Source organism: Calidris pugnax, unplaced genomic scaffold (genome assembly GCF_001431845.1).
Source record: "Calidris pugnax isolate Ruff unplaced genomic scaffold, ASM143184v1 scaffold14, whole genome shotgun sequence".
In the NCBI taxonomy this organism is placed as follows: domain Eukaryota; kingdom Metazoa; phylum Chordata; class Aves; order Charadriiformes; family Scolopacidae; genus Calidris; species Calidris pugnax.
The window spans coordinates 5,192,191-5,208,780 of NW_015090793.1; the positions used below are offsets into that span (position 1 = coordinate 5,192,191).

Sequence of the window (16,590 nt, forward strand, 5' to 3'; positions counted from 1 at the left end):
AATAATGCAACCCAAAGGGATCGAGTTTTATCAAAGAATAAAATATGTGCCCAATAAAATGCCTTGCTGGGACACCATTAATCTCATACTTCAGTGATTGAGTCAGGACCAAGCCTTGGAAAGTAAGCCCATCTGGGTTAAGGGAGGGCGTAGGAACTGTTCGTTATTAGTTTGGTAGAGGAGAAGAGCTACTTTCAACATGCATGTGTGCTTTTTATCACCAAACAAATTAGGAAGTGCAGTACATTCTTATCTTCCTGAAATACTGGTCTAAGTTTCACACACACACACACAAAAAAAATATCCACCACCAAAAAAACCCCAACCAAACCCAAAAAATCCAAACAAACAAAAATATCCCCAAAGCCTAAACATAGACCAGTAATTTATGAAGAAGTGTCTGATGTTTGCCATTTTTATCATTTACTCCCCACCAGGATTCTCTCTAAAAGGAAACATTTTCTTTGTGGATATCCATTGATCTCACGAGGACCTCAGAGACAGAGGGAGCATAAAATAGCTGAGGAGAAAGCACAAACCTATATATCACAAAGTTCATTATAGCTGAACAGAAAACTTTAGCAGAAATGTAGTTTATCATATGTATGGATCAATGAAAACTGTGAAAAGTTATTTTGCAATAATTTTGCTTTGGAAGAAATCCAGGAAAGAAATTCAACACTCCATATCAATATTATTGAGGTATTTTGCTTTGATTTTTCATTTTCTAATAACTTTTCACTTTTGAAAATATTTTCTTTTATGTAATGTATTTCACAATTTAAGAATTAGAAATCAAAAGTTAACCATTTCAGTTTGGCTAATGCATTTGTTTCTCCTTTTGGATAGCCATTTATGGAGTCACTAAGGTCTCATTTTAAAAAATAATCCCAGAAAAAAATCATCTGTAATTTCCAACATCATTTTGTGTCTAAGCTTCACTTGACAGACAAAGGTATCGACCTTGTCTGTCTACCAGATCATATAGTCGTAGAATCATGGAATGGTTTGGGTTGGAAGGGACTTTAAATATCATCTAGTTCCAACCCCCTGCCATGGGCAGGGACACCTCCCACTTAGACCAGGTAGATCTTGACACTTACATCCCTCCTGTTAAAGTCAGTCTGGCTTTTCCAAGACAGGAAAAACACCAGCTTTGAGATTCCTGGCCCTTCTCCTTTCCCTAATTCATCCATCTCACCATTTACAAATATAAGGCAGTCATGAACTTTTCTCACCTGCAGTAAGAGAAGGGCCCCAGGCCGAGCTGTACTGCTTTCTCCACGCTGTCGACATGAAGCTCTTTGTAAAGCAAGTCTGAATGCCAGGGCAAGCAGCTGTGTCCAGAAATGGTTGTCTTTGCCGTACCTCTGTACTCCATGCCATTCCCAACATAGCACCGGTGGCTAGGAGCTGGCACAGCATAAAACACTGGTCAGGAATTGATCTTAATTACACGTTAAATACTTACTTCACAGCTGAGGTCCCAAATGAGAGCCAGTGGTCCCAATTCCCTGTAATGCCTTTCACCTTTCACAGGAATCGAATGCATCAAATGAGGATTATTTTTTTTTTAATAAAAGAACCCAAGCAGTTAAAAATTCTGTTTAAAATTAGTACTGAGTTAGCCTCATTTTTACGCATGCACAAATAACTATTTAACTGGCAGTACAGCAGAAAATTAAACCTAAAATTTGTACTGCGTATGGAAGATTTTAGTCAGCAATCTGCAGCAAAGTCAGCAATATGGCTGGGACTCCTTCTGTCTAATTTTAGACACAACTGAGCTCATCACTGGAGACTCCCCTTTAGTCAATTAAGAGAAACAGGCATTTCAAGTGCCAAACTGATCCAGCCTGTTTGAGATGGCTTTTTTAAGATGAGATGAATCTTGCCATAAATTCTTGACTGCATTGACTGAATCTCCATTGACAATAAAGGGAGCTTAAGTCAACCAGCTCAGATAGAGATATCTGTGTTGTAAAGCAGTGAAAACAATCCTGCCCTGCCAGCAAGTGCTTCAAAGGTCTGATTTTGGAAAATACTTCTTTTTATGGCCTCATACACACCCGTATATATACACTATATCCATGAATATTACATATATGTAGCTACATATGGCAAACATTTCAATTTTGCAAAAATTTAACTAGAAGGTTGAGTTTTCTTATTCAAAACCCATTTCTTTGTCACCTGCACATGGGTTATTTCTTCAGATAGGTCTGACACATACATATTCTATGTATACTGTATACTCAGCTGCCAAGATCTATCAACAGCACATACCAGCATTATGGCTGAAAAACATATGGGGATGCATTTGTATACAAATAGCTACACTGAGCAGAAAGTCTACACCTCAAAACACGGCTCAGAGTATCTCAAAGGAAACACAAAACCATCTAATGTACAAAGAGGATTAATTGTGACCAAGCCTTAGAGGTTTTTTTATCCCAGCCATGTCAGTGTGACTTATCCTTGACATCTGCAAGACTAGTGGAATCTCCTTCTAAACTGATAAACATACTTAAATATATAACATCATGATATTCCTTTACTGTTGAAAAACACACTGTGAGGATGATCTATCAGACCACACGGTGTGGACAGCTATTGCCAAAGATCTGTTTGTTTTGACAGAAGAAGGTGACACACGAACCAGGGGATATAAGCAGCGCTGAAATAGTGAATCGCAGCAATGAACTGCTGATGTCAATTATCCTTCCAAGTCATCAGGGCAGCAACAGACCACAGAACCACAAGCAAGCATATGGCATGAATTTGGGAGCTGAAGGTCAAGAGGTTTGGTCCAAGAACTTCAGTGTGAGTTAGCATACAAATACTTCGCAAAATTCATTTTCTGGTTTGGCCTGGCAGACACTTCTGAGATAAGGCAATATTTTCTCCCACTCACCCCCTGAATCAAATTCCCTTTATTTCAATAACTATGAATATAACATTAAATCAAACTCATATTGTAACAACCGTAATCTAGGAGCTCAGAGAAAATAATTTGTCTGTCATTTGTGTTGCCAGCAATAGCAACCATTTCTTGGCAACCCTGCCATTTATTTTCTGGGCAAGTTGCAAGTTATGCGGCTTTGTTTCCCTGAAACAGTGTCATGAAAATACCACCACCATGTTGTATGCTGAATTCTTTCATTTATCCAGGGAAGTGCCAGGTGCTGTTTTTATTTGTGCTGTATTTATTACATTCAGGAGTGATTTAGAGTTGACTACTTTTACGAGGATGAAACAAGAGATTCTGTTTCAGTGCAGAACCAGGGATATATTCTGCAATACCAATGCTTTGGACATCCTGCAGATGGTGTTTACAAGTTGTGCTCATCCGTATCAGGCTTAAAAGCCAATGCATCTCTGTTTCGTCAGATCTGACAGTCATTGCTAAAGCTGCCAGAAGATTATAACTGGGAGAATTTGGCCCCTTTCTAAATCATCCCTTACGTAATTCTCCTCTGACTAAAAAGCTTGGATTCTATGTTGCACTTGTTGAGAGAAACAGTAATATCTCTGAGACAGTTTTTTGTTTCTTTCCGGTTTTCTAAGGAGTATTTCGGGCACAGGAGTAAAGGGACTTAATCTTGTATCCTGAGGACAAACATTGGGTTAATACAGTTGTTTCATTAGTAGCTTTCCATTGGTCTGTTCTCCACTCCATCAAGCTCTATTTGACTGGCTTGCAGTAGAACCACAGTACCCATATCACAGCTCATTAAAGGGCAGTTCTTTATGTATCTAAGGCCATTTAAAAGTATATGCGAAACCTAACACATTTGTCACCTATAATTCAAGACAAATTGTTTTCAAAAAAATCTGTGAAACTGTTGCAGTCGTATAGATCTTCTGCTTCTAATACTCTTTTCTGAACAGTTGCAGCACTGAAAAATCTCTTTTTTCCTTTTTGTCAGAAACAGCGTGTAGGTGGTCTGCTTTCAGCAGTTCTTAATGGATTGCTCTGACTGGGAATTATTAGTTCTCAATTCTTTATAGCTGCTGTAACTTCTCCTAACTCTGAAACATATTTATTTTCTTATATGGAAGAAAGTAATGAAGGACATAATATTTTCTTTTTCTTGTTCATTCACTTCCCTGTGGTACTGCCAATCATGGTGTTAAGAGTAGAAATGGCCTAGACCCCAGACTTTCAGATGATGAAAGTTTTGATGCAAATGCAGATTCAAGTTATTCTGCAGACCTATGCCATACTCACCACTGTTCATTTCTTTTCAGAAAAAAAAAAAAAAGAAACAAATCATTAACATTTAAATATGATTTATTTTTAAAATCCCTCAGGTTTAAATAGCTCATATAAAACATTCTAGTTTTGTTAGGATGGCATATTTTATGAGCATGTCATACCAATTCTTTGCCTTTCAATTTTTCAGTAAAACACAGTTTCAGGTCTTAAAATTAAAAGCAACCTGAAATAGCAGTTATTCAACCAGTTCTAATTGCTAACTTCCTGAAAACATTTCACAAGACTTTTTGACACCAGATCTGTAGTTATATACTTGAACATTTTAATGAGTTTCTTTTGGAAGTCTTTCAGCAATTTTGCTAATGTTTTTGAGCTTTGACTGTATTATCCTTCCAGATGTGCATAAGATTTTGCATTTTGTTAATGAAAAAACATTATGCCCCGATAGTCCTAGTCCTGGGACAGGATGATTTTAAGTAATCCTTTCATTCAGTAATGCTTTATTTTATCCCTGACGAATCTGTAGTGCTTTTATTCTTAGGTGAAGTTCTATATCAGCTGGTGGCAGGAGCGGAGCGGAGCGGAGCGGAGAGGAGAGGAGAGGAGAGGAGAGGAGAGGAGGACAAAGTCTCGCTTCTACTTGCAATTACCTTTACAAGAGGTCTTGTTCTGTCTTAATTATCAGTTACCCAGATGGAAGAGTTCTTCAGAAAATCATAGACTAAAGCAAAGCCCTGGTGGAGTTACAAGAACATCCTCTGTCCAGAGCTTCCCTGGAGCACATGTCCACTCCTGTTGCAGTGCTTCAGGAAGCTCCAGAGCCAAAGGCCTGAGTGCCTGCCCTATGTCTCCTGCACTGGTGAGAGAGAGAACTTCAGCCCTCACTAGAGAGCAGCTGGGTTGGCAGACAGGGCATTCATATCTCTCTGAAGACTTCCTAACACATTTATCAACTTATACTTCCATCTGATCCTGTTTCATCTATTAACAATGAAGATGAATAGCAATGAAAAATTACATTTTATGCCTCTGCATAAGCTTATTGCTTGCACTGCCTCAGCATTGCAGGATGTGTTGCTCTCCAAGGCATCCTTTACAAAGGGTACAAGTCAAGTTTCCTTCCTATATGAGCTCAGGCTCTTTGGATGCCTGCAGAAGGGTCCATCTTTTCTTTATTGACCTAGAAGTTCCCTGATCTCCTTTTCCTGGGTAGCTGTGAGAGCCCCTCAGAGATGATAGGTGTACTTCCCCTGCTGCAGCTGCCTCTAATGCTGGTCTGAGCTGGCAATAAACATGTGATAGAAAGGTGTCTTCAGCATTTGCAGAGATTGCTTTTACAGGCATCTCACTTGGTTGGATAAAGCCTTGAAAACCCCTTCAGGTATTCTGAAAACAGTAAGGCAGATATTCCTCTGCAAAATGACACAAACACCATGCAGAGACCTCTGAAGGACATTCACGTTAACCTACCACTACTGCTCATCATCCTCCCAAAGAACAATCTGATTTAACTTCAGAACAAACTCTCCCTCCCCCTACCACTGGAAAACTCCTTAATTATCTAGGAAGCTGGCCAGATCTACACAGAATGCACTGACGAAAGCAGTTGTCATCTTTTTCTCTCTTTAATGATGAGAATACAAAGTCTGATACACAGGGGCAGGGCAGGAGACTGCGTGGCAGCGGCCCCAGGACTGGACTGTTCTGGGCTTGAAGCAAATTGCTTCACATCTTCATGCACTAATACCTGCCTGTGGAAGTGAGAATAACAGCACCCTCTGTATTACTCAGAGTTTGCAAATTAACGAACATAAACCACAACTGAAGTATAAGGGAAGCTATATATAGAGAGCGAGATATATTTCTAAATAATTCAACTATACATGTATAATATTTCTCTAGATTTCAATATTTGTGTTTGGGCTTAAGATTTAATACAACAGCAGATAATGTATTTAAGAAATTTACCACAAATAATTGATTCAAATAGTTGTGCTGCTTTCTGGTTTGTTGAATAGCAATAAAATCTATGGACTGACAGCACCTAACACTGAAATAAATCCCTGCTGAAGCCATAGCCTGATTATGAAACACACAAACAATCTGTCTGAGACAAAAACTAGGCAGAAATGTGGAAATGTTGGCATCCTTTTGCAATGAATTAAATCTAATGGAAACTTACCATGTAGAACAAGGATGGATTTAGGACTGGGAAAACAAAGTGATTTATATAGCACAAGAGATCTCTCTAAGCCACATCTTAACATAAGGATGGCACACTCCAGTCACACATTTATATATGTTACAGTTTTTCTTCAAAGTATCTTTGTACTTTTGCATTTGCAAGTACCTTGATTAACAGAGCTAAATTTGAAGAGATTTATGTTTGTTATAAAAGCTGATGTACAAATATACCTTCTGAGTAAGTTGAAGTCTTTCATGTAAAGGCTTAAGTCCAGAAATCTATAAACTCTACCAGTATTTTCTTATAACTTAGAAAATTAATATGCTAGGTAACAGGAAGGACTGAGTCTTTTTCCATTTTATTTTTATATTGATAAACTTAAATTCTAGCACACCAGTTATGATTTATAGAGTCATAAAATGCCATCAAATAGGTAGGTAAAGAGAGTTAAAAGGAGCAATGTATTTAAGAAATAGATTGCCTATAAGTAGAGGAAAGACATTGCAGCAACAAGAAAATTTCAGTGCCATATTACTTTGACAGGGAAACAACCTGTTCCATGGACTACCTTATGGGATTTTCAAGAGTATCTGAGTGTCTAATTCATAGTGAAAGCTTTCAGTCTTTTGAGTATACCTTTAGGTCTTTATGTGTTAACCCAAGATAAGTCTCTGGACAGGAGAACAATCAGAGTATCCAGCAATTAATGATGGTCAGGGGATGAGCAGTTCCTCTGTAGAGAGGTAGTAATGACTGGGGGAGAGGTGGGGAAGGTGGGGTGTCTCTGGAGCACCTCAAGCACCCAGCGTGGGCTGGTGGGAGAAAGCAGGCAATGGGAGAGACAAACAATGCACAGGAGATTTCTGCAGGAATCCAAGGGGTGAGCTGAAAGGCTGTGAGCTGCTGTATCAGGTCTACCACATCTTCCCTTCAACAACTTTCCTAACTGACAATTACCCAGCAAAACAGAATGCATGGATTAAGAGATGTCAGTCCCCTCACATTTCAAAATAAGATGTGCCCTCTGTAAAAAAAAAACACCATAATTAACTGATACCACCTGTCACGGCTCAAATAAATCAAAAATAGGACTAAAAACACCTTAATGGCTTTGAATTAACCAGGACCCAATAACTAGCACTGCTGCCAAGTCACGCACTCTATCCTAAGACTAAGGCTAGGCAACTGCTTCATATTAGCAGCTGCTAATATTAATCATATTAGTTTATACCAGGATTACAACAAAGACTTGCAATCTAAAAAGGCACCACTGTAGGAACACAGAAGACACCCAATTGATTAGTGCCAATCAATACCTGGAAAAAACATTTCTTTGTAAAAATAAAGAAATCCTGTGTTGATTTCCAACGTACTCCTACCTCTGACTGAAGTAGTTTTTGCCTATTCCTTGGTATTTGCCTTATCACTCAATCCTTATAGAATACTTGCTATACACTATACTGCTAAGACTACAGCTTGTAAGCTTTCTCCTCTCTAGCCCACATTTGCCAAAATGCCAAATGTAAATGACTAATCCACAGGCTCCATGCAAATGATGCTCCCTTCTTCCTTTGCATTTTTGTCTACATCAGCCAAAGTCTTTATTATGATTCCTAATTCTGTAAAGAAACCTGGAAGATCAGAGTAGCCTCTCTATTATTGCTCACATCTACCACCTCCATAAATGACAACTTGTAATTATTGTTTTGCAAAGCCACAGTTATCGCTAGTTTCCTGTTCCCCATCCCCTATACTGGCACTACCTTAGTGCAATGAATCAGAGAATCGTAAACTCATAGAATACCAGGTTGGAAGGGACCTCAGGGATCATCTGGTCCAACCTGTCTTGGCAAAAGCACAGTCTAGACAACATTGGTCAGCACTCTGTAGAACTGAATCTTTAAAGTGTCCAATGTTGGAGAATCCACCACTTCGTTGGGGAGATTATTCCAGTGGCTGATTGTTCTGTGAAAAATTTTCCTCTTGTGTCCAACCAAAATCTCCACTCTCTCTCATTTGTACCCATTACCCCTCATCTTTTCCATGTGATTCCTTGTAAAAAGGGAATCTCCACATTCTTTGTAGCTATCCTTTAAATACCAGAACGTGGTGGCCTTCTTTTCTCAAGGCTGAAGAAACCCAATTCTCTCAGCCTTTCCTCATAGGACAGGCTTCCCAGTCCTTTGATCATCTTTGTGGCCCTCCTCTGGATCCTCTCCAGATGCAAGCTGTTAGTTGATAATGCCATGTTCTCTCACTTCTTCATCTTCCAGTCTCTCCTACCATTTATCATTGCAGGCAATAGTCTACTAGACCTACTTTTATTCCATGTAACTCCAGCAATTTGAAATAACTAAAATTTTGATAAAAATCCAACCTATCATTACTAATTCTGCACTGGTGCCTTAGGCATTCTCTTCATTATTCTTGCCTTATTAACCTTTTCCCTACCCTCATGCAACCTCCCAGTGGATCCATAAAACTGTACCCCTGCAAAAAACATAATCACCTTGCCAAGCTATATCAAATCATAACAATGCTTTCTTATCTACTTTTCCATCCATTCTTCCACAACCAGGAGGAATATTAAACTTATTCTTTTTCATCCTAGATTTATTACTAATCCCAAATAAAAAATTAAACACTAATCCAAAACCATTCTGGTGGATTATAGATAACATTGGTAAACATAACTGAAAAGGTTAGATTCTTTATCTTCCTCTTACGGTCTTCTTCAGAAGAAAAAGATTTTAAACTTTCCCTTCAGCCTTCAGAGCTGAATTTCCTTTACTAAAGTACTTTTTTTAGTAGAAAACTGCAAACACCCTATTTCAGTAAAACAACCACTAAAACGGTGGGTTTGATGTCTTTTTTACTTCTTTTATTACCTCAGACTCCCCCAGTTTAACCCCCAAAGATGTGGCCAATAGTGTTTTTCTTCCTGCATATAATTATATATTCAGGTATTCTGTCATCTTCCTTTTCTAAAAATTTTCAACCTACTTCTGACATACAACAACACATCTCCTTATATAACCATAAGCCTTCTGTAATTAACATTCCAACTCATACTTTCTTTAAAGCTATGGTACCCCTGTATTTCCATTACCCATAGCCTAACCAGGAAAAAAAAAAAAAAAAACAACCACTAGAAAACATAAAGGGATTTCAAAAATACCTTCAACAACTTCATACTTCATCATGATCAAAATACTAGCAAACACATTATTGCTACAATGTACTGCCCAATGATTAAGGTAATTGGTGACCCTAAAAATCCAGTTGAAAGCCAAGAAACCATTGAAATACATATTCCTAAACCCCACATCGGTTATTCATCTATGACTACCAGCTATTTCTCTGATCAACAGTAACACAACAAAGCTGCCTATAGAGACTAAATGTTTCAGGAATAGTCTTGGCAACTAATTAAACAGAATAAAGTTACCCCACTAACATTCCCTCCAATAAATCAAGAATAAACCTAAAAATACAAATAAGATCCTCAAATTTACTAACAACCCTCTTTTTTTAGCTGTGTCCCCTTCTGTATTTACCCAACATCTCTACCATGTCTCCTATCTGTTGAAAGAAGCATGAAATGTCAAAGTAATTTTACAATTACATGTTTATAACTGTTCGTCATAAGTTACCACCTCCAATTAAACTAAGTATTTCTGAAGTTAAACATCTTCCCAAAAATTCACTCTCCACTCCCTATACCAATTTGGGCTAGAGATAAAATATCATGCTCACGTCCTTCTCAGGTTTCATTTCTTCCTCATATTTCTCACTGCCAAAGTGGCTGGGTCTGGGCCCTTTTTTTGACTTTCTCTGTATAATAAAACAACTATTGTTACTCATGGTTGGATAATTAAGAGTCTTCACCTAATGCCTGGATTCAGAGCTCTCTCAGCAAGAACTCTGTCTCCAAAGTGAACACAGCTACTCTTTTAATACAAAATCCTTATTTCTGAAAATAAGTGCATATTTAAGGGCAATTATGACAATATAAACGTAATTAAAAAATGGATCCTTGAACAATTTTAAATGGCATCTGTTTATGGAGGGATTTGTTGGTGATGTATCTAATTTCCTTTGAAATTATACTTCACTGAAATTTTATGCATATGAACTGTTTTAGAACATTTTTTAAAATGGACATTCTTTCTTTAGAACTGAAGGTTTCTTCTTTAAGGGCTAGAAAAGAATGTATTACCACAAAGAACAGAAATCTATATTAGAAACTGTCTTTTATATATCAAACTCCTTTGTTATAGATATATCTTATGTCACGTTTATCACCTCCCATATTTTTTTTGTCAGCTGGTAATTTGCCAGTAGCTACATGGTCATTATGATAATGGCTTAGCAATATATATCTATATAATGATTGTTTGCAAGAGAATTTTAATATCTGTGAAGAGATTATTTTTGAGTACTGACAGGGACCTCGCAGTCCAAAAAAAGAAACAACTAATGGACAGATAAATAGGTATCTATAAAATCACAAAATTTATTATTATTCTCTGTTACTCACTGTTCAAAGGGGGGAAATGAAATTACCAGGCAGTAGGTTTTAAGCTAACAATAGAAAAGACTGCTTCTCATCACATCTTTTTAAATTCTGGAACTTCTTGACATGGCATGCTGTGAAAGTCAAAAGCATAAAGGAGTTCAAAAAACTTTAGACAAATTCATGTTAAACAGCTAAAGGTCTATCAAACCTGGTGGTCCAGCCGCCTGCTCAGAAAATCCTCAACCAGGAGAAGCATTTCTCAGTAATTTCCTGCTACTTACATGACTCCTGGGTCATCCTCTACTTTGCCAGTGCTCAAGTCACAGTAGTACTTAAACTTGTGATCTGACCTAGGATGGCGCTTTGTTTATTAATATTTGTGAGTGTAACATCAAGATAAATTAGCTGGTTTTCCATTAGAAACATCTGAAAAGTGGTTATTCTTGGTAGAGGTCAAGGGCAGAGGACACCAGAGAGACCTCAAACACATCATAGCCTAATAACATTTTGGTGTACTTACTATTAATTAAATTGATTGTTTTATTTAAAAAAAAAAAATAAAAAAATTTTGTGTCACAACTTGGGTTTAAGGCTGCCTCCATAAATTAATAATGTAGAGTCAAACAAATTTTGGAGACACTGTAACTTTCTCTGAATCAAACATTATAACCATGAGCTCTTATGTCTAAAGGGTAACCTCACAATTCAGTCCTATTAGACAAGGGAAAATATACAAGACAATAAAAAAGGAAAACATAGAAAAAAATCCAGCTGTGCTCACAGCATTAAATTGAAGGGTTGAAGAAAAAAATTAACCCAACGTATATTTAAAAATCAGTTGTGCTCTGATAGCACAAGCACCCAGTGCTTTCACTCCAGAATGCCATTGCACTCGTGTAATCGCATTACCAGGTCTATAGACCCCAGCACTCATTTATTTGCATTAATTCAGAATGACTAAATCCTGGCAAAGAGGGTATTTTTTCATTTTTAAGCTTGTTTGCAAGGCCCTGACACATAAACACAATCCTTTGCTTCCCGGTTTGTGTGGGGGTGTGAGGCAGCCGAACGCAGATGGATTGTAAGCATCTAAAGGCATTTGTTTAGCAAACCAAATGTTTGCTTTATTATTTTCAAGTAATCAAAGAGCACCTGCTTATTTCTTGTTCTAAACTAGTCAGACAGAAACCAGTATTACAGCTATAACACTGTCATCCTGATATTTATAATCCAGGCCGTGCCGCGTGGATGTTTACGCGCAGCGTTGCCGCTTTGGGCAGGGGAAGCTGATAATGAAACAGGAATCTGAAATGCAGTTTTATTGGGAGAGGAGCAGCGCCGGGACACCAGGTCACACGTGCAGTGCACACGTGCAGCCCCTTGCCCAAATCACGGCGGCAGCACCCGCAAAGCCTGGGACAAATCTCACTAGGGCAGCTGAAGGACAAAAATACCCAGAGCTGCAGTGTTGCTCCTTAGCAGGGACTAAAAGAATCATAAGCCTATTTTGCACGATTCATTGGGTACCTGGTGAGTGGAGGTTGAGGAACAGTTCACACACCATTCCATTTGCCAGTTCATTCCTTGCATTTGTTATTCCAACTCTATTGCTGGTCTCTCAAATCTTTGGTGAGGTTTTTTTTCCCATCTTAAATTAGATGGCTGGACCATTTGTTAACAACCAGAATAACAAAAAAAAACCCAAAAACCACCAGATACCAATTCCAGTGTTCATTACCACATTTTTTTACCCCACCACCCATTTAGACCAACTAGGTGCCCACCATAGCTACCAGGAGTCTTGTCTTCAATTTTGATGAACCCTGGCATTCACGTAGTCAGAAAGATATAGCCAGTGAACTGATGGGATCACAGGCTGGTATAACTGAAGATCTACTATAATTTATGCCTGAAACCTGCTGTATTTGAAAAATAGCCACTGATAGAACTTGAGAATTTAGCACGCAGGTAAGATTTACAAGCAGATTTAACCCCTGCAGTGAGAAATGTTAAATCTTCTGAAGGAAAATTATATCAAAAACTATGTAGTATCTAATAGGAAGCAACACAAACTAACACATAGGGACCAAAACATGGTTGTTTTCCACCAGTGCCAGAAAGGACTTCTAGGTAAGCTCTACTGGGCTAAGCATGCTACTAATTTAAAGTATGAGGTAACCCAAACAAAGGGTCTGCGTTTCATCTTTGTCTACTTCCCACAATAATCTAGTGCTACCAAATACAACGAGCTGCTAGATTTTGTCAGAGCATAAATTGCTGCTTTATTTATTAAATGCATGGGTATGTGGGGAAGCGTTTCACTAAGGTACAATTCTGTGACTGATCCTGCAAAATGGAAGCATGAGCTATTTCTATGGGCATGGGATTAAGATTTCTGTGCTTATTTTTCCATGGAGTTACAGACAAGAACAAATATTTTTAGAATCAGGGTCTTGGTAGTGAAGACTGTGTTATGTTTTACATGGAGGAACACATTAAACACTTGTTCTGTGTGACTCTTCAGTTATTACAAGAAATGTCTGCAAAGACAGAATACAACACAGAGGCAAAAAACACCAGCTCCAAACCCGGATGAAAATTCCAAATTCTCTGCCCACCTGTAGGTTGTTATACTTACCAATATTGCAATACTTTCCTGCATAATTTCCTTTGCAATCACATACTATTTTCCCACTGAAGGTAACCATTTTACATTCTCCACCATTCAGGCAAGGGTCATGAACACAACCTGCAAGTAGAAACCAAGAATCAAACCAAACTATTCAAGAGAATTTGTCCATCTTAACTTACATTAGTACACCTTCTCCAGGCATATAAATTTTGGGGAAGTTTTTCCTTTTTCACTCGTCTCAGACCTACACTTTGTTATAACTTGATGAAAAGGAAACTGCTGATTTCTGCCTACTGAGGTCTGTCTCATTGTTTTTACTTTTTATTGGATAATGTCAGCCTAGCTATTGAAAAATCTTACCAATGAACAATGGGTAAAATGGGGGTGGTGATTATTATTACTAGTGAGGATGGTGGTGGCATTAGCATCTCTTTCTGTACAGAGGGTTCTGCCAATTCCAAGTTTGCCACTGAGCTGCATTAAAATTTATAATAATGTATCTAGCAGGGAGCTCAGTTAAATAATTAGGATCTGTGACTGGGAAGTATTAAGTCCTATCAAATTTCCCAACTCTCCCATGGACTCCCAACGTCCTAGAAAGCCACCAATTCTCTCCATGCTTTAGTTTCCAGTTCTGTAAGGTAGGAATAAAAGCATCTACCTATTTCAACGTGCTCTTTTACTCAGTACTGTAAGTTACTTGGGAGTCTGGGCAGGGTGGAAGTCAGCCAGGCTGAATAACTGAATACCAGGATACCAGACCATATATATAGGTGTGGTATATGTTTTGCTTCCCACCATCTCTTCTTCCAACAGGGAGGTGCTGTGATGGCTTCACCAGATAAGTGACAATGCCAAGGACATGCCCTGCAGCTAGCTGGCCAGCTGTGTCGGCCACCTGGGAGTCCCAAAACAAGGAGGAGGCTTCAAAACTCAGGAAGCACCACCCCAGCTGAGAATGAGTGTGTCAAGCCAAAAATCATGGGGACTCTGGGGTCAATGCAGGCAAATGGGATCCTGGAGGCAGGTAGAGTTTACACACTGGCAACCTAAGAGTGGGATAGGCTTGGGAAAAAATCTCAGGTGTGAAACAGCAACACAAAGCGATTGTAGGTGTGCAGGGGAAGAGTAGAGGAGGGTGTGCTTCTCAGGAATGTTACGGTTCTGTAAGACAACTCACAAGGTCAGAAATTTTACCACATCTACTGTAAAATCTCTTGCATATTCTCACATGCTGCAGTCCAGGGTTGCATCCCTGGTGAAGAAAGCACTGAGCTGTGTCCCTAAAATTCAGCTTAATGCATATAATTGCTTCTTCAAATAAAGGTGGACAGATTGAAGTGATTTCCTGGGTCAGCACTACTACTCCGGCTACGTTATTACTCAAGGTAAGGGGAGGGTACATGAGCTGGGAGAGCAGCATTACTGTGTATAACGTGCTTTGGTACCCTTACTGTCCTCTATTCCCCCTCCATGCAGGCCAACAGCTGTAATACCAAATAGTGCCTTACTTCTGTATTCGACACGCTCGCACTCGGTCTGGCCGTTCACACACGTGCACTGCTCCACAGCTCCTTGTTGGACTCTTGACCAGCTCACGCCCACATCAAAGAACTCGTAGAGACTGTCGTCAAAACATTTCTCTAAAAGACAGTTGAAAAAACAACACAAGCTTTCAGAGGTTATTTCTTGCGAGGAATGGGACCACAGTCTCCATCGTTCCCTGCTCATCTCTTTTTTCCTGTTGAGCAGACATATGCCTGTTGACAGTTGGTGATTCTCAAGCAAGCCAAGCCACACCACAGTGTGAAGGCACTAAGCCACTGTAGCAGCAGCTCCAAGGACCTGGAGGCAGTGGTGGCTTCCTCCTAAAGCCCTGTGAGCATGACACTATCACCATTACTTAAGATCTTCCAAAAGGTCACACAGCAAACACAAAAAATAAAATCAGTGGTATGCACTTGTGTCTGTCCCAGTTTACTGTGTCCTCCACAGATGATGGGCTGTGCTGGAGACGGCGGAGCTCCAGGACTGAAAGAGGCTTCTGTGCTTATGTTGGGAGAGAAGTCTAGAGCTGCAGGGAAAAGCAAGCACAACTGAAAACCCTCAGTGTAAAATCCTAATCCCTCACTTGATGTGCAGTAAATTGGGAGTAACACCACCATAAAACTGGAAAAATAAACCAAACAAAACTTTTTGGCCGGACTCTCTTCCTTTGGGAATGCCCCCCCTGAAGGTGGACCAGCTGCCCAGGTATTAAGTTGACATCACACTAAAAGCTGCAATGGACCCATGTGTGCATATACATAAGGGATAAGGCGTCACCTGAAATTTTATTGTTCTTTCATGTCTCCCAGCCCTGCCTACTGGATTATATTAGTCATTTCCAACCATATAAGTGATATTTAAATCTTAAAAACAGCACAGGGAGAGGAAGAGGCTCTTTGTGTTTCCCATATCTTAATACCTCACTGGCTCAGAGCATGCTTGGATTTATAACTGCATAATCAAGCTATTTTCAGCTGTCCTGTCAGTAATGGATTGTCTGTCAGAACCATTTGGAAATCTGCCTACACAAACATTCATGCTGCAGTGCTTTCTCCCATCACAACAGCACTACCTTTTCATTAAGCAAACATTAATGAACTCTACTTACTGCTTGTATTTCATGTTGCAACACCCGCGGAAGGAGATACTTACTCATCTGACAGTTCTGGCCCGTGAATTCCTCGGGACAGGTACAGTGGTACATCCTGTAGCCATGAGCAAGAGAACAGGTCCCTCCGTTTTGGCAAGGGTTGTTTGCACAGTGATCTAGACAGGCCACATAAGAAGATGATGTTAATAGGTGCCAGATAAGCCGTGCTTTGTTGTGCTACACGTCGGCTTGGTGACACGAACCATTTTGATTGCACTGCAGTTTCAATAACACCTAGTAATCTAAAACAATGTTTACCCAGCCGATTTACATTGATTTTGTGTCCAGCTGTATAGCACCTATATTTATCCAGCTTTTAAAAGATGTGTAGCAAATC

At 39.2% G+C, this 16,590-nt stretch overlaps 1 protein-coding gene across 1 annotated transcript in view; it reads right to left on the reverse strand.

Moving 5' to 3' along the window:
• Positions 1-16,590, reverse strand: part of HGFAC (HGF activator) — a 44,143-nt gene that overhangs the window by 13,069 nt on the left and 14,484 nt on the right. The window contains exons 5-8 of the mRNA XM_014966673.1: positions 16,256-16,369; positions 15,067-15,198; positions 13,562-13,672; positions 1,239-1,413 (exon numbers count right to left, since the gene is read on the reverse strand). Of these exons, the coding sequence (XP_014822159.1) occupies positions 1,239-1,413; positions 13,562-13,672; positions 15,067-15,198; positions 16,256-16,369 (532 nt within the window). The remainder of the gene's footprint in view (positions 1-1,238; positions 1,414-13,561; positions 13,673-15,066; positions 15,199-16,255; positions 16,370-16,590) is intronic.